Genomic DNA, 18,799 nt, shown 5'->3' on the forward strand with positions numbered 1-18,799 from the left:
GTAGACCATAATATATTGGCGAAGAAAATTAGAAAACACAATATCGTGGATAAAGTAGGAAGATGGTTAAAAGAATTTTTACACAACAGAAAACAGATAGTTATTGCAAACGACGAGAAATCGGATGAAGCCAAGGTAATATCCGGTGTGCCGCAAGGTACGGTGTTAGCTGCAATACTGTTTGTTATTATGATTGAAGACATAGACAATAATGTTAAGGATTCGGTAGTGAGTAGTTTCGCAGATGACACAAGAATAAGTAGAGAAATTACTTGTGATGAAGATAGGAACGCTCTACAAAGAGACCTTAACAAAGTATATGATTGGGCAGAGGTAAATAGGATGGTATTTAACTCTGATAAATTTGAATCAATAATTATGGAGACAGAGAAAGAAAGCTATATGCATATAAGGGACCTAATAATGAGACCATCACAAATAAGGAAGCAGTTAAAGACCTTGGTGTGATGATGAATAGGAACATGTTATGCAATGATCAAATAGCAACTCTGTTGGCAAAATGTAAAGCAAAAATGGGAATGTTGTTACGGCACTTCAAAACAAGAAAAGCTGAACACATGATTATGCTTTATAAAACATATGTTCGTAGTCCACTTGAATATTGCAATATGATATGGTACCCACACTATCAAAAGGATATTGCACAAATAGAGAGGGTACAAAGGTCCTTTACAGCTAGAATAGAAGAAGTTAAGGACCTAGACTACTGGGAAAGACTACAATTCTTAAAATTATATAGTCTAGAAAGGAGAAGAGAACGCTACATGATAATTCAGGCATGGAAACAGATAGAAGGAATAGCAGAAAATATCATGGAACTAAAAATATCAGAAAGAGCAAGCAGAGGTAGATTAATAGTGCCCAAAACTATACCAGGAAAAATAATGAAAGGCAACACAGGACATTAATCCACTACGCACCAGCATCGATAATGCAGCGTCTATTCAATGCGTTGCCAGCTCATCTGAGGAATATATCAGGAGTGAGCGTAGATGTGTTTAAGAATAAGCTCGACAAATATCTAAACTGCATCCCAGACCATCCAAGATTGGAAGATGCAAAATATACCGGAAGATGTACTAGCAACTCTCTGGTAGACATTAGAGGTGCCTCACACTGAGGGACCTGGGGCAACCCGAACAAGATGTAAGGTCTGTAAGGTAAAGGTCTCTCTCTCTCTCTCTCTCTCTCTCTCTCAAGGTGATATGGAATGCATCATTCATAAACATACTTTACTTCGTATAACAGGAATCTAAGTTGACTCTGGAGATGAATTAATTTGAATATCGATGAAAGGTGTGATATCGATCACTATGGACAGATTTCCTCTCAAATGTTTTACTAGTGAAATTCACAGTCGTTTAAGAATGTTAATGTTTTTATCGCCACGTTTATCCTTTAAAATGTTTTACAAATTAATTGTAAAACTCATTTATATTAATTAAAAGATACCATGAAAGGCTGGCAGTTTTGGCTTTCACAAAAGCTGTTTGCATCTTTATCTATTTTTTTTTTACATAATTCCAGTAATTGCTCATAAGCTGCTTGTCTTCTTACTTAATTGGAATAATCCGGACTTCGTATTTTCCAAAAGCACGGTAGTGCTCTGTACAGGTCCAAAAAAATCTGAATGAAATCGTGAGATAAATACTTGACTGACTGCGACATCCTTTCACAACAGCAGTACTGCCCCGATTCCCATGAGGAAATAGGGTATTGTACTTAAAACTTTGCCTCAGTCCTCCCCACCCAACACCTGCGCCAGTCAGTTCAACATGCTGAAATGACGACAGGACAGGTCTGGCTCGACAGGACTGGCATCAGTAGCCCCCATACACGATAAAGACTGACCGGTTCGCGCCAGTCGCGTACGTGTATGGCCGCCTTTAGATAAGATAGTATTCATTGTTGAAAACATGATATAATTTGTGTCCTGTCCCTGTCTCTTATAATAATTCTTAAATACAACCCTCAGGTTGTGGCCGCATACCCCATCCCACCAACAACATGCCTGTGTACAGACGATGGCCATGGGTGAGGGGTATTTACAAAGATGATCAGTTTATCTGTACAGGAACTCTTGTTTCACAAAACGCTCTGGTCACTGCAGCACACTGCGTTACTGAGTAAGTGTTTATATCTTTGAGGTATTTTATGATTTCATGCCTTTGACTGCTACTATACGGCATCAGGATGGAAAACTATGAATGACAGAAAAGTTTCTGATTGAGTCTGGTAAGGAGAATGAGCGAGGGTGGTTGTGTATGATGATTTGAATGCAAAAGTCGTAAGAAAGTCTAAATGTAAAAATTCTGTGTAATTCCAGATTTTGGTTACTCTGTGCTGTTGAGTTTGTAAAGAGATTCTTTGTGAGTTTTTTTTTAGAATTCTAGAAAGATGAATTATGTACTACTATGAGATTCTAAGTCACTGATTTTGTATTTCTTGGAGGATTTACTTTTTCTGTTCCTTAGCTTTAATCAGTGGTCTTTGTTAATTGTTGCCCTGCCTGAATGATCAGTCAGTCTGTGGGGCAAAGTGGAATAAAGGATGAGAATGAATATAGTACTTCAGTAATGGTGTCCTGACGGTGCCTATTCTCTTACTTCGAAGACCGATCAATAAGAGGGCGTATAAAAACCTAGTGTTGAAATTCATGTAAACGTGCACTAGGAATTGACAATAATTAATTTATATGGCAAAACTCCTTCCTTTAAGTGTCACAATACTTGATGCCGTCTCTTACAGATCAAATTCTGCAGTCGCTGATGCTTTCTTGGACGCCTATCGGGTAGAGCTGCCGGGGCTAGTACAAAATCACCCTATGGTCCGAGTACAGGTTGGTTAGAAAGTTGGCAATCTTTTGGTTTACCCTGCACCTTCACACACACACACACACACACACACACACACACACACACACACACACCTTGAGTCTGCCACTTGTAGTCAACCCTCAAACTCGCAGACATCTTCCAAGTCTGAAACCAGTGTTTGAGTTAATACTTTTATATATAACTTTTCTTGTCTTCTACTTATATTTGACCTTTAAACTTCAAACACCTTGTTTGTTTTGTCACTTTTTTAGTCTCCTTTAAAAGAAAACTATTGAGATGGCTTTGTCTGTCTGTCTGTCCTCACTTTTTCTTTTCTGCCCTCAGACCTAAAAAACCTACTAAATTGTAGCCATCTAGCCTCAATAGTTTTTATTTAATTTAAGGTTAGATTTAGCCATGATTCTGCATGTTGCACCGCTATCGGTGCCAATAACACAGGCCACCACACAGCTGTGGCTGAGAATTTCATACAGCATTTTACTTGTTTTTCTTTTGCTCTCAGTCACTGTTTTCAATGTGCCACTTTTGTCCTTCAAATCTCATTTCAGTTCTGCTTCTGGTACAGTATGACCATCAGCCCTCAAAGACAACATAGCCGCTTTGCCACATTTAGATTTCCTTCAGTTTCTAGAATTTTTTTTTTATCAAGTCTGACACTTCAGTCCTCAAACAATGTTCTATTTTTTCCCTTTGGACACTGAGGCCTAAATAGATAGAACTGCTAGATTTAGCTACATTTATTAGTCTTTTCGCTCTTGCGAAAGACTGTTTGTTTTTCATTACGACTGTCATTCGTAAGTATTTCTGGTTCCTTCTTTCTCCTATGTGATATCTTAGTAGAGTGGTTCTTCTTAAATTAAAGGAGATGATTCAAACGGATAAGTTGAAAAATGTACAACAACTTTATTCTGTAACTCCATAACAAGAGAGACAGTTCGGTCGTGAGACCGTTACGTTTGATTGATAGAAATGAACTACCATATTAGAGCATCACGTTGATAGCGAAACATTAGCTATCTCAGCGATTCACATAAAAACATACGTAGTCCGCCGGCTCGGAAGTTACAAGTTTCCGGCGTAGGTTAACAGGTCAACCGCTTCCCATGGAAGGCGTGTTGAAAATGATAGACAATATACAACATGATGACATATCAAACAAACCTAAACCAGGCTACTGCAGACATCGCATAGCGTAATCTAGATCTGCCTTGGTCACATAGGACCCTCCTAATGCCAATGACCTCAGGTCATGGGTTTTTATTTACAGATTATGTAATTCTAAAATGTATTTATTACACATTTCTCTGAATTTGGCTGCACAATAGAGACAGGTTTGCTTATCCCCTTTGGGAATCGTAATTTGGGACCTGAAAGACTTTAGGGTTGAATGTCATTGGTGTGATTGAAATGGTCAACTTTTTTGCTCGTAAACTCATCTTTGTTATTTTCCCTCTTTCCAGCCCACGGACATTTTCATTCACCCAAAGTACAGCCGAAACGATAACGAATACCGGCACGATATGGCTGTCATTTTCTTCAAGCTTAGACATCAACAAAGGCTACCGACCGTCTGTATTACTAATCATCAGTACAGCCAAGAACTTGGTCGAGCTCAGGTGGTAAGTGTGTACATTCGACAAGAAAACTGAAGACACAGTTTTCTTTAGCTTTAGTTCATCGAATTTCCCATTTGTTTTTACTGAAAAGACATATCACTAAATTTAATCTAGAATATGAAAATACACTGCAAATTATATCATATTAGTTAAAACTGCAAAACAAAACCGTTCAGATACTTAAAAATACGATATATGTCCGAAGTAATTGGAATTTCTCAGATAGATTCGTTCATGGAGATCTGGTAGATAGAATGTGAATTTTTGATTGTAGTACTATGTATCACGACGACAATATATACTCGTTTTCCTTCATGAACGGGGATATTATTGTATCATTGTAAGTGGTGAATGCAATTATTTTTAGCTTCTACAAACTCATGTTTGTATTCCAAAGCGTTTAATGTTAGCTGACGTCAATGGCAGCCAATGTTGCTAAGGCTAAGGTAGGTTGAGCAAATCTAGTTGCATCCGCAAGAGCGTTTTCTATGATGTGGAGGAGCCCTAGAACTTCGAGCAGGGAAGCGCAAGTCACTGGATACTGGCTTACGTAACGGATTTCACACTTTGATTACTTTGACGTTGACATGGATCGAATGGTAGTTGCAGTTTGCAAAGCTACCATCTTTAAACATAAATCTTTATCAAGGTTAAAGTAGCATGTCAGCTCAAAGATGTTCTGGCTATATGCTCCCATTACAAAGCAGTTCGTAGTAGCCTACAGCCCTACACGACTGCATTTCTTTGCTGCGAGGCTGAAGGATCTCCCAACACCAGCATTATTTGCATGATATAAAACTTTAATTGCCTGTGCATTACATATTGGGTTATTTGTGGTAATAACTATTTTTACTTAGCACAGCTTTTTTCGGGAATTATTTGTGGATGAAACCCGATTTTCAAAAGAACAGATTATATCAAGAGAGCTAGAATGACCGCAGCCTGTGTCTAAAATTTTCCACGTCTTTTAACAATTTTTGAATGTTATGGCAACGTCGAATGAAACCAAGATTAGGGTATGAATTTCTTAGAGAATTTACTTGAATATTATGATCCTTCAAATTTTATCTAGCATAGTGCAGCACGATCTTGGCAGTCATATCATCCCGTCTCCCAGGTATTTGTGCACCGACTCGCCGCTCTTTATTCTGCCCTTCCCCGACACAAGTCCGTCACCAATACTATAATTTCTCTCTCTCTCTCTCTCTCTCTCTCTCTCCATCTCTCCCTTCTCCTCCTCTTCTCTCTCCTCTCTCCACTTCTAAAACATACTTTAAAAATATATATTACCACTCAATCTCCCAAAGAAAATATAATGAAATTAAGTAGTTATAAATAGGACTAAGCTTTCACATAAGCAGATTACTCTCTCTCTCTCTCTCTCTCTCTCTCTCTCTCTCTTTCTTTTAAAACATTTGAAAAAATATTATCACTCAATCATTCAAAAGTAAATACTATAATGAATTAAGTATCTCTACAGATAGGCCTATGCTTGTGCTCTCTCTCTCTCTCTCTCTCTCTCTCTCTCTCTCTCTCTCTCTTTTAAAGCACATTTGAAAAAATATTATCACTCAATCTTTCAAAGTAAATATAATTAATTAAGTATCTCTATCGATAGGCGTATGTTTGCGCGCTCTCTCTCCCTATCGTCATAATATTTCATTCTTTACTGTATTGTTCCTCACGATTTCCACAAGTACTGACCAAATTTTAAAACACTTTCTCTCATTGTTTAAGATCCGTCTTCAATTACGAATGAATGTTACGTCAGTTTAGTGTCAAACATTACTTATAAAAGGGATTTTGACGTAGGAAAAATCTATTTCTGGGCGAGGAAGCCGTGTCGCCCAGTGAAATATGTCTGCTTTAGCACTATTTCTAGTAAAATATTGCTATAATACCAGAGAACTGCTAAATTGGACATGTCAGAAGCTTCTGACTCGCTCACCTATATAAAAGGTGTCGGTATAAAACTGGGGCGAGTGTTAAACACTACCACAGCAACCCCTCCAATTAGCCTTTTCCTCATCAAAAGACCCTAAATACGGGGAGCCGACCCATAGGTCACCCCTAGCTACCCCGTTGAAGGCGTCTGTGACGTCATACTTATCGATAGCAATGAAGCTTGGTGCACTGCAAGGGGGGGGAAAAAACCAGGGGGGGATTTCACTGGGCGATACGGCTTCCTCGCCCAGAAATAGATTTTTCCTACGTCAAAATCCCTTTTCTGGGCTCAGCCGTGTCGCTCCCGTGAAATTGTACCAGAGAAACACCAAGCTACATCACCCTGAAACGAAATAGAATATTAAATTGTATAAATTAACACCATACACCAAGTCAAATAACAAAGAAATGTGCTGCGGTAGGTAGAATGTTAATAATGCTGGCATAATGGAAAATATTCATATGACACAAGGACAGTACTATATTGATGTTGTAGCAGGAGACACTGACCTCCCTACAGCTATTGCATGATATTTAAGATCCTCCAAAGACTTAAGGTAATGCTTTGGAAAATCCAGTGCGACTTCCAACCAGTATACTTCTTCAGATCATCAAAGTTCATATATTTGAAGAAATTTACAGAAGTTGTTATAGACCGAATACCACGCACTTTGGGAAAGGACCCTGGGCTGACTTTCTTGGTAAAATACAAAAACTGCTGTGCAATGCCCTTTGGAGATATGGTACCACCACCGCCCCACATGAAAAGGGGGGGAGGGGGGCCTCCGGAAAGGGTAGATGTTCTAGATAAATAGTCCTTAGGAGTTTTAACAGGACATAAAGAAGGATGTTGCGGAATCGGAACAACCTTCCATGGGGATCACCTTACCAAAGGGTTCTTATTCTTAGCCATAAAATATTTATTTGGTGAAAGCAACACGTCACCCGAGGAAAGGAATTCTATATGCCCTTGGCCACTAGATAAAGATGACATCTGCGATGTTCCGGCACCTGAAGCCAGACTTAATAAAAACAGTGCCTTATGCAAAAGGGTTTGGCAATCACATTTGAAGTTGTCTGTTTTAGAGTCTAACCTGAGAACATCGTTAAGAAACCATGACACTGACGACGGCCTGTGAATAAGCCGCAGGCGTGCATAAGCCCTTGGGATTGGGGTGAAATAAGACTCAGATAGATTTAAAATAAACCCGAGAAGAAAAATCTTTTTCAGAGCTGATTTAGTGGTTGTTATTGTGGCAACTGCCAAGCCTTGTTCGAATAAAGTCCTGAAGAATGTTATAGCCACGTTCATTGTCATTACTTTGACATTTGATTCCCTGAGAAATGTAGGCAATTGTTTAACTGCTGAACCATACTGGCGAAGTGTAGATTCTCTTTTGTCTGACTCCAAGTACAAAATGTTCTGTGGATCAATGTCCCCTACCCTCCTACCTGCAAACTTCATGAAATCCATAAAGATAGGGTTTTGTGAAGACCTGAGGAATCGAACACAGTCACCGTTTGAACTTGTTGCGACAGCCTCAAGTCCGGGAGAGGGTGAGGACGAAGACCTAGTTCCAGGAGAAGGGGAAACCAATTATTCTTGGGCCAGTAAGGAGCTATGAGAGCCACCTGACCTTTGAAGGATTTCAACTTGTGCAGCACCTTCAGGAGAAGGTTCACTGGAGGGAATAAATAAACCTCCCTCCACTGGTTCCAACCTATACTCAGGGCGTCCGTAGCGTATGCTAGAGGGTCCATATTTGGGGCTACGTAACAAGGCAGCTTGTGGTTTGCCCCTGTAGCGAACATATCTACTTCCAGACCGGTACTCTCCTACAAACCCTCTTGAAGGATTCCTGGTCCAGTGACCATTCTGACTCCAGGGGGACTGACCGGGACTGTGCGTCTGCTACTACATTGTGGACTCCTGCCAGATGGGTAGCCGATAGATGCCAGGTGTTCTTGTCAGCTAGAGAAAAAGTTGCTATCACCACGTGGTTCACATGACTTGACTTTGAACCACCTCTGTTTATACCGTGTATCACTACCGCACTGTCGAGAGCCAATCTGATAAGTCTCTCCTCCAGAGGACGGAGCTTCATTAAGGTCAGAAACACTGCCATAGCTTCCAGGATGTTGATGTGAAGCTTTTGGAACTGAGGTGACCAAGTTCCCTGAACCTTGTCGTGCTGATGGATAACCTCCCAACCTGACAGTGATGCGACTGTATGCACCAGTAGGGACGGGGGAGGGAACTGCAACTGCAACTCTTTGGCTAGGTTTCGGCCATTGCCCATGGACGTAGACGTTCCTTGGGAATCAGAGGTACCCGGCCGAACTTGTCGCGACATTTGGCATTGGCCTTTGAACGTCAAACTCGATTGATGTCCTTGAGCTTGGCTTTCAACAGAACGTCTGTGACTGAGGCAAATTGGAGCGAGCCTAGGATCGTCTCCTGATTCCTTCTCGAAGCCTTTTTGCATTTTAAGAATTGGCTTGTTACCTTGGCATCCCCTTCCCTGATGGAATGGAAAGATTGTGTGAATCCAAGCCCCAATGGATACCTAGCCACTGGAACTTGGATTCTGGGGCCAATCAGGACTTGGTCCTGTTGATCTTGAAACCTATATATTCCAGGAAAGATATGACCTCGTCCATGGCTTTCATATACTTGTCTTTGGCCATCTCCCAGATTAGCCAGTCGTTTAGGTACGCCACCACCAATAAAACCTGAGACCTTAGCTCCTGCACCACTACCTCCGCCAGTTTCGTGAAAACCCTTGGGGCGGGCTATATTCAGCCCGAAGGGCATCACCTTGAAGGAATAGGCTTCTTTCCCTAGTTTGAAGCCCAGGAATGGATGGAAGTGCCGAGCCATCGGGACATGATAATAGGCGTCTGTAAGATCTATATAGGTGGTGACGCCCCCACGGGGAAGTAAGGCCCGTACCTGAGAGATGGTCAGCATTTAGAACTTGTCGCAAGGAATGTACAAGTTTAAACGGGACAAGTCTAAGATCACCCTTCTTTGGTCGGTCCCTTTCTTTGGGACACTGAATAAACGACTCTGAAATTTCAAGTTCTTTGTCCCGGAGACTGCTCCCTTCTGGAGAAGATCCCTGGAGTAATCCATCAACCCTTGGGTTGGATGCTGATAGATGGATACTATGCTTTCGGCTCAGCTGCTGAACCCCCAACGATGTTAAAAGAGATACAGCCTGCCTCCTATTTGAGGAACTTCATTGAGATGATGAGGGTCGGGTTCCTTTTCTGACCATGCACCTCTAGCTCGCCCTTGGGCTTCTGTTCCTCCACGCTGACGAAAGGGGCCTCTAGCCCCTGCAAACTCCTAGCAACCTTGGTAAAAAGGTTGAAATACCCGATTCTCATAGACCGGGTTAAAAGCAGGCGACACTGAATACAGTGGGGGAACCTGTTGGCTAGCCGACGGCGAAAGGAAGACAAATTGATGCTGTTGCCGAGGCTGAGCCTTAGAAGATGAAGGTTGGCGGGGAACTTGCTGAATTAGAAGCAGCTTGTAGCACAGGATGCTGTTGCGGAACTTGGAAAGGTTGGTACCTTCTTCGACCCTTCCTAGCCCTAAAACTGGAGGAAGAAGACTCTAATTTCCTTTTGAAAGGAATGCCCCAACGCAATCTGATGCTTTGATTAAAACATGATGCCTCGTTCTGAACCTCGTTTACTGCCGAAGCTGGGAAGAGATCTGCACCCCAGATTGAGGAAGCCAGAAGCATGTTGGGTTCGTGCCTGATCGTAGCCTCGCATAGAACATGCTTCCTGCCATTTCTCTTAGTAACCGGAAAGCCGTACGAGTCACATTGCATGCTTAAAAGTAACTACTCCGCAATGACCTTAAACAGCGGTTCATGAGCGTACTCCAGAGCCGCCGTCTCCGTCATCACTAGAGAGTTAAGAGACCCTGCAAGACATGTCCTAGCATCAAATTCGGCTTGGATCAGTGCGTCTGACAGAGGCGCTCACTAAACAAGTTGATTGCACAGTTAGGCTTAAGCTTGCCTACCGAGAATGTAGCCAGCAAACTTCCCACAAATTCTCCCTACCTGGGAGTAGCAATGATGTGGGATCTGTCTCGCTAAGCTGGGGCTCTTCCCGAGTCACTGCCTGAAGGGTAAGTCCTGTTACCTTTTATGTAAAAGGTAAGGAGTTCCCGTCATCAGACGTAAACATCGTGAAAGGGCTTTTAAATGCTGTTACCTTAGTATTTGAGCAGATCCACTTCTAGGCTCCATATCCATACTTGATGAGCCTGATTGCTAGAAAGGATAACAGTCCCCTTGGAGACCTTGTCCTTCCTAATCGAAGCTCCCTCCATAAGCCTAACATAACCTATAAATGGTGGCCATAACCTTTCGGGGAAGAACTCGAAATCCTCGAGTCTATGTGTACCACAACCTTCTGCAGTCAACATCCCGCTAACAAACGGAGCGAAGTTCGCTACCCTCCAAGGATCACCAGGGTGGAACCGGAGGAGCCGTGGACCCGTCAGGCATGCTCTGACCTTGCACCAAGTTACTAGGAGGTGCCAGAACTGCCGACTCCTGTCTGAGACCTGCAATCAGGGAGTCCTGTGCACCTAAACTTTTAAAAACACCCTTTCAAACCTTGCTGCGACTGACCTGACTAAGCTAGCAAGACCACTGACCTGATTTAAAATATTCGTGTTGAACAGGTCTTTGCCGACTAAAGGGGAACCTTCCAGCCCTCCCTACGGTAGGTACCTTATGAGGTATCCGATCTCAAGACGTTGAAGGGATGGGACTTGAGGGGCAATGGGAAGAGTTCTCTCCTTAAGGCCTTGGATTTGCAGACTTAGAAAAAAAATCTCGGCCTAGGTTTCATATGTGTATGAACCTCTGGCACCTGCCCAGGCCTTGGCTTTGTGTCTGATTGGCTTTTAAGCAAGGTTTTACCCAAAGGTTTTCTCTTTAATCTAGGAATCATAGAGAAGGAATGCGACCTGGGAGGGGGCAAACCTCCTGTGAAACCCATGAAGGAATTGGGAGTAAAGGGAGAGGAAGAATCAGTCACTCGAGGAAAGACTCCGGTGACCAACTAGGCTAGCCTCATTAACACTGTTACCTGTAACCATATCTAGTGTAACGGGCAAATCCTCACTACTTCAAGTGAGACTACTTCCAAACCAAGGTCCAGCAACTCTGCCTCTTGCTGTTCCATAACTGAATCTTGAATTGATTTGATAATTGGTGCTACGACTTTTGGGTCAACGTATCTGGCAGCTTTCCCGGCTGGGAAGGCTGCCATATCTTGAGGTAGAATATAAGGCTTAGCTTTCCCTACGTTCTGTCCAAAACCTCCAACCCAGATCTTGAGGGTGGAGAGTGCAGCATGCTTAACAGACTGCTCCGTCTGTAATGCAAGGAATGTCAATTTCGAGTAAAATTTTTGAACATTATCCTTACATATGTTGATTAATTAATGTAATTTAATTTAAAGAAATTTTTATTATTTATTTTTTTTTTTTATTTATTTATTTATTTATTTATTTTTTTTTTAAATTTTTTTTTTTTTTTTTTTTAATTACACTAACAAAAGTAGTGTAATATAATTCCATCACAATATGCATAGAACAAGCAGTGCGGTAACTTACCGAACAGGTAACCTGTTGCACAAGGCGTAGCAGCAGCAGTTTTTGTGATGCCAGACTACGGACCGGTAAGCAATACTGCGCACGGGGCATGGTTCCGGCAAACATCATGGTTGCACGGATCCTGTGGACCGGCAACCAGACACTGAGTGGCCTGTAAGTGCAATAATATATAAGAACAATTGCACAGACTTATTAGGATTATTATGATAATAATGTCATATGCCGGAGCATTCAGGACTGAAATAATATATATATATAAAATATATATGTATATATATATCATATGTCATTACGTCAGGGGACTGTGTAATAATTAAAACAAACCCGGAGCTGTATGACCCGAGTGGGGGTACACGAAGTAACCCGGGACAGCCACATGAACTCGCAAGTTCCGTGGCAAAAGAAAGGAAAATATATATATATATATTCATATATTTACGTCCCGGGGACTGTGTAAGAAATAAAACCACCCGGAGCTTTATGACCCGGGGTGGGGGGTACACGGAGTAACCCGGAACGGCCACATGAACCCGCAAGTTCCGTGGCAAAAAGAAAAGAAAATAAAAATAAAAATAAAAAAGAGAACTAAAATAACAAATATCATATCTCCGCCTACGGAAGAGTAACTTCCGTAAACACAGCCCTCAACGACTACCGGAGAAGCCGGAATCTAAATCCGCCTTATGCGGAGAGGGAATGTTTTAGGCGGATGGATGTAAGCTCCGGGAGCTGAAAGAAGCAGAGCGCAACAAATCCACGGAAGCCGAGGCTGCATACGCAAAGCAATCATCAACTCCGGAGGCGGTCGGCTGAGAAGCGACACCCACTAACCTAAGGTCCTAGAGGACCCTCTACATCCCCCCCTCCGCTGATGGGAACGGCTGTCAGCGACAACCGAGGCGAGAGGAGCACCCAACTACTGGGGGCCCCACGTGAGGGGGAGGGAGGGAGGGCTGATGGGGTGACGATCACGTGAGCAGCGTACCCTCGCAAATAAAAGATCACGAGGAAAACGCAGGCATAGCCTATGTAGGCTAACCGACCTAACATCCAACATATACATAGAGAAAATAAAATCAATTACTTAAAGCTAAAAGAAAATCATGCTTTAACACGGGGGAAATGAAAATAAACTTACGTAAAATATAAAACCGCAATGAAGGCCACTCGATAACGGTGGGCGCAAAAGGGAAAAACTACTTGCCTACTGACAAAACGATAAGAAACGGCAAGCTGACGAAAAGAAAAAAGGGAAAATTCTTGAATGAAATAAACCAAACTTAAAAATAACGGGGGGGGGGGGGGGGGGGGGGGGGGGGGTGGATAAACGGCGAAGCACGAAATAAAGAAACGTGCTCGAATGAAGACCCCCGTGAAAAACATGAAAATAATGAAAATAACAAAACATAAACGAAAATAGGATCGACTAAAAACTGCCACCCAAGAAATAAATAAATAAATAAATATATGTACTGAAATATCACATGTTACAAGCAGAGAGGAAGACCACTCGAAATCGGTACAATTCAAGGATAAGCCGTAAAGGCGACTTGCCGCCCGCCTGCTACTTATAAGTGACGCCTAATAAAATCCTAAATAAAGGCAAAACGAAAGGCAAATTCACTCTCTAAATATTGAAAAAGGGCGGAACCAGTACTTAACTTGGGTGAAGAGGTAGATTGACGATCTGTAATCAAGAATAAAAATAAAAGAACAAATAGCTATATTTGAACATACGAACATGATAAGGCTATCGATAAGTATGACGTCACAGACGCCTTCAACGGGGTAGCTAGGGGTGACCTATGGGTCGGCTCCCCGTATTTAGGGTCTTTTGATGAGGAAAAGGCTAATTGGAGGGGTTGCTGTGGTAGTGTTTAACACTCGCCCCAGTTTTATACCGACACCTTTTATATAGGTGAGCGAGTCAGAAGCTTCTGACATGTCCAATTTAGCAGTTCTCTGGTATTATAGCAATATTTTACTAGAAATAGTGCTAAAGCAGACATATTTCACGGGAGCGACACGGCTGAGCCCAGAAATAAGGTTTCACAGTAGGTTTTAAAGAAGGATGATCGATATGGTACCCTGAACTGACGTTACCAAACCAACATTAACGAATAATATAGAGCCTGTTTCTACATTCAAGTATAAATTATTAAAGGACCTCTACAGAATCTTTATGGTGCAAAGTTAATGGAAATCTAGAAAGCAACAAACACTATGATTTTGAAGCTCCGCCCCCTTTCTAGAGTTGCCAGGTGTGGCATTATTGAACACTTTATGTCCGAAGATTTAAAAAAACTGTATCTTAACATTCCTTGCCGAGTGTACATATATGTTTTTATGTAAAATTAGTTAATTACATAGAGGAACCTGCATTCTATTAATAGCCTGAAAATGGTTCCTCAAATAAATATCGATTGTTTAGTAAAAACATAAATCTGATTACAATGTTAAAAGCCACAGTAAGCCAAGGTAGGCCAAATATCCATTTTTCACGCTTCATCACAGGTGTTCAACTTACAAGCTGCACCTAACTGGACAGGTCAAAATCCACAGCCTCCTACTTGGAACGTTATCAAGGCATCCTGGGACCACAGATGCATCACTACGGTTTTACGAATGTGTCCACAATGCGTTCCCAATGTGTTGCAAGTACAAGAATCCCAGTTCTGTGCGGCTCATGAAGGTAATTAACTGACAAATGTGTGTGTTCAAACAGATGTTTCACGTGCACATAGTATTTTCCCCTTAGATGTGATGTGGTCATAAAAGATATTGATCTCCTGGTTCTCAGAAAGGATTAAGGTTGTAATTTACACAGCTGACTTGATACTAGGTACAAAATGAACTCTTCAGGGCAGCTGAGGCGTGATGGATATTTTGGAAATCAGGCTAAATGCCTTTCCCCCTTTCCCAGGATTGATTCCAGAATAATTAGTAGGTTAAGGGAGCATCTGCACTCTGGAGACCACCGGGGTCATTGTTCATACATAATGTACATACAAGCATGCACATGTATATATATATATATATATATATATATATATATATATATATATATATATATATAATATAGCAAAGTTACAGCCACAAAGGAAAAGTGAAACAATGAGATGCATAATGAGTGTGTGCTTTCATCTTATTACCAAGACATGGTAATATGATGGTAGTACATATTTAGCACCTCATTATTACACATTTCCTTAGTGGCTGTAACTTTATTTATATAATCATCACGTTTTACCATTTTCGTGATAGAAAATATATATGTATATGTGTGTGTATACTATCTATATAATATATAGATAGACAGATAAATCCAGAGATAGGGTTATAAATTTAATTAGGATAGATGATTGTGACAAGAATACAGTGAGGAAGAGTAATGTAGTCAAGTGAAGGGTTTTGGCAAAAGGTGAGGTACAGTAAACATTCATATGGGACCATTTATTTTATGGAAGAAAAAGACTGTACTGGAGAACAGTAAATGAACAGTAAATGCAGAGAGAACTCCTGGTGTGTATAAGGATTCAGACAAATATGTCAAGTGGACTGAAGCTGTCAGAAGAGAATTCTGTTCAGCACTGATGGAGGAAGCATTCCGGGAAAGGTGTTCATTCAGTAGATCAGGCAGAGACAGATCTGAAAGATGCAAGTGTGTGTTTTGTATGTGTGTATGTGGAAATTGTAAATATAAAGAGGATAAATGAAATTGATATAGAGAGAGAGAAGACAGGGAGAGTTTTTAAGAGTTATGTATACACAACATTATTTCATAAGTCTGGGAAGAGCTATTATAGGAGCTTTACTGAGGAAGTCAAAAGTAACAGAAGGATTGATAGTGGAAGACCATTAAGGGCTTTGAGGAGTTTTAAAGTAGAGGAATTCTGTTGTATCAGCTGAGCGACCCAGCTTTGCTTAGGATAACTCTGAATTACAACTGTTAAACCTCTCTCTCTCTCTCTCTCTCTCTCTCTCTCTCTCTCTCTCCTCTCTCTCTCTCTCTCTCTCTCTCTCTCTCTCACTTTTTCTATCTTTCTTTTACCTAACACCCCCTCTACTCTTTTCCTCTCCCTCTCGCTCCTTTCTCTTACTCTCTCTTTCTCTCTCCAACCATCACTGTCTCTTCCCCCTCATTCTTCTCACTAATACCAACTCTCTCTCTCTCTCTCTCTCTCTCTCTCTCTCTCTCTCTCTCTCTCTCTCTCTCCTCTGTGGTAACCCCCTTCTCAAACTCCACCCTCTTTGATGTCATTGATGTTTACCCTATAGTATTCTTTTCCAAATGATAAGGCATATGTATACAGAAATTATGTATGATAAATTCGTAAAGTAACTAAGTCTACGGACAGAACCAGCTCCGTTTCAGGGAATCCCTTCTCACCCCCACCCCTTTCGGAGGGGGCCCCCCGGGAGGTGGGATGAAACCCCATTATAAACCATCTTATGGGTCTCCACTATAATCCTACCAAGTTTCATGCCCCATTGGACCAGCCATTTGGCTGTGATTGAGTAATGGACGACGGACAAACATGACGCCCATTATAGTAAGATGCGACTTTCAAGAAGTTATAAAGGAAAATAACTTGTTAGTGACACGGGGGTTTGTTTTGAGGGAGTATGATTGAGATTAATGAATTGTTAACAGTGATGAGGAGATATTTTAAGATGAAAAAAAACCTTAGGCAGAATCTGTAGATGGGAAAGTGATTGGTCAGACAAGGTTTTGCTGTGATTCGGTGACTGTTTGATGTTTTTATAAACTGTGCAATAAGTCAAGTGAGGGAAGCGATAGTGTTGTAGGTGTAAGATTTGTGGGATAAATAGAATAGAGAGTCAAAATTTGAGGCAGTAGACAAGCAAGAGGGGGAGCTCAAGTCCCAGAGCACCACTCGTATCACTGGAGGGTCCTATTTCGCCAACCCGAAAAAGAACAAAATGTTGCAAAACATATACACTAGAGGATACCTTTTAAGTTTTTGTCACTACACGCACTGAGGTCAAGGGGTCTCCATTTGTCTAATTATTGGAGTGATTATTATTAATACTGTATTGTTTAAATGCATAACAAGAAAAAAATTGTTTTTTATCATGAAACCAAGGTAGGTTTTTCAGTGACATTGAACTTTTTTTTTCACTCTCCCATAAGAAAATGTCTGTAATTTTATTGGGGTCTGGAGGTGTCAGAATTATGTCGGAGTCTTCTCATTTTACCTTCTCTGTTGAAGGAGTCCTCCTTCACTGGGTAAGGTTGTCATCCCTGTAACGCATTTTGACTGCTCTATTTCAGAAGGATCCTTGAGAGGGTCTTGCCTCACCAAAATGGGCAAGGACTGATCATTCGCTTTGTAACACATTTTTTTTTTTTCACTTTTTGTCTTTGCTAGGCTCCTCTTTGTTGGAGGGGTCCTTGAGACAGCCTTTCCTGGCTAAGATAGGTAAGGATTGATTGTGCCCTCATTAACCTTTGATCTCTTTTTGTCTTTACTATAGGCTTATCCCTGTCGAAAGGGTCTTCCGGAGGCCCTTACCTGGCTGAGATCGGCCAGGACTTGGAGGAGGTTTGGGTCTTGATGGGTATCCTCTCTTTAACTACACAGGTCACAAATATCAACGGAGATGAACCCTCCCAATACCATTCTGTCTATGGACAAGCATCCGATGAATCCAGATGGCTGAAAGATTGCGTCTTTGATAGAAAATGTAAAGACTTTTAAACTGATACAAATACTATTCTGTAATATGCAACAATTACCTTGATTGAAACTGTACAGCGGGAGTTATGTATACTGCAAGGAATTGGTGGAAAAGGTAGTGCTGCTAGATATTATTTAGCGTGGTTGTAGTATTTGTTTTGGAAGGCAATTATAAAAAAAGATACGGATGTGGATAATTGTTTTTAAAGGATGCAGTATCGATATGTGCGCTATTTGTTATAGTAGATTTATATCAGCATGCATCTGATGTATAGGTCAGTCCTTTACGACACTCCTGATTGGCGGTTGATAATCCAATCACAGGGCTGGAAACCCTAAGTCTCTCAAGAGAGTTCACATAGGCAGGATGTATGTTCCACCTCCTGAGGAATATGTCTCTCAAAAGTATCCCTTATGAGAGGGACTGGCCTAGACATCAGCTGCACGGTTGATGTGAATCTACTATAGGAATGTTTAGCATAAGACATTGTACATTCTCATCATGACAGCAGCTCTGAAGTTTTTATAATTTGTAAGAAAGGGAGGAACAAATAATTGTTTGTATATACTTACAAACTCCATGACAATACATCTTCCTAGTTGAATAAAACCATACACATTTAGCTTTTTTTTTTTTCTTTCTTTTGGTTGGAAAGCCTGCAGTGCTGGTTGCTGGGTTTTGGTTTTAAAAAGTGGAAGTATAAAGATGTTAGGTTAGGTCACGTAAACATCTTGCCTCCAAACTTTTATTTTGGTCAGGGTTTCTGTCATGTATTATGCATAATTTATGTATAATGTTTATATATATGTTTTCTATCTGTCTACATTTAATATATATATATATATATATATTATATATATATATATATATATATATATATATTATATATATATTATATATATATATATATATATATCTATATATATATATATATATATTTTAAACATATATATATAGATATATATTTATATATTATATTTATTAAAATACAGGCAATCCCCGGTTTACGACGGGGGTTCCGTTCT

General features: G+C 40.8%; 1 protein-coding gene across 2 annotated transcripts in view; it reads left to right on the forward strand.

Annotated features, from left to right (window-relative positions):
• Nucleotides 1-18,396, forward strand: part of LOC135197167 (uncharacterized) — a 52,346-nt gene extending 33,950 nt beyond the window's left edge. The window contains exons 7-11 of one of the 2 annotated variants that reach the window (XM_064224148.1): nucleotides 1,997-2,147; nucleotides 2,770-2,860; nucleotides 4,319-4,477; nucleotides 14,586-14,763; nucleotides 17,571-18,396. In XM_064224148.1, the coding sequence (XP_064080218.1) occupies nucleotides 1,997-2,147; nucleotides 2,770-2,860; nucleotides 4,319-4,477; nucleotides 14,586-14,763; nucleotides 17,571-17,794 (803 nt within the window). In that variant the 3' untranslated portion in view covers nucleotides 17,795-18,396. The remainder of the gene's footprint in view (nucleotides 1-1,996; nucleotides 2,148-2,769; nucleotides 2,861-4,318; nucleotides 4,478-14,585; nucleotides 14,764-17,570) is intronic. The other variant, XM_064224149.1, reaches the window with a different exon arrangement.
• The last annotated feature ends 403 nt before the right edge of the window (nucleotides 18,397-18,799 follow it).

Source organism: Macrobrachium nipponense, chromosome 18 (genome assembly GCF_015104395.2).
Source record: "Macrobrachium nipponense isolate FS-2020 chromosome 18, ASM1510439v2, whole genome shotgun sequence".
NCBI classification, from domain to species: Eukaryota; Metazoa; Arthropoda; class Malacostraca; order Decapoda; family Palaemonidae; genus Macrobrachium; species Macrobrachium nipponense.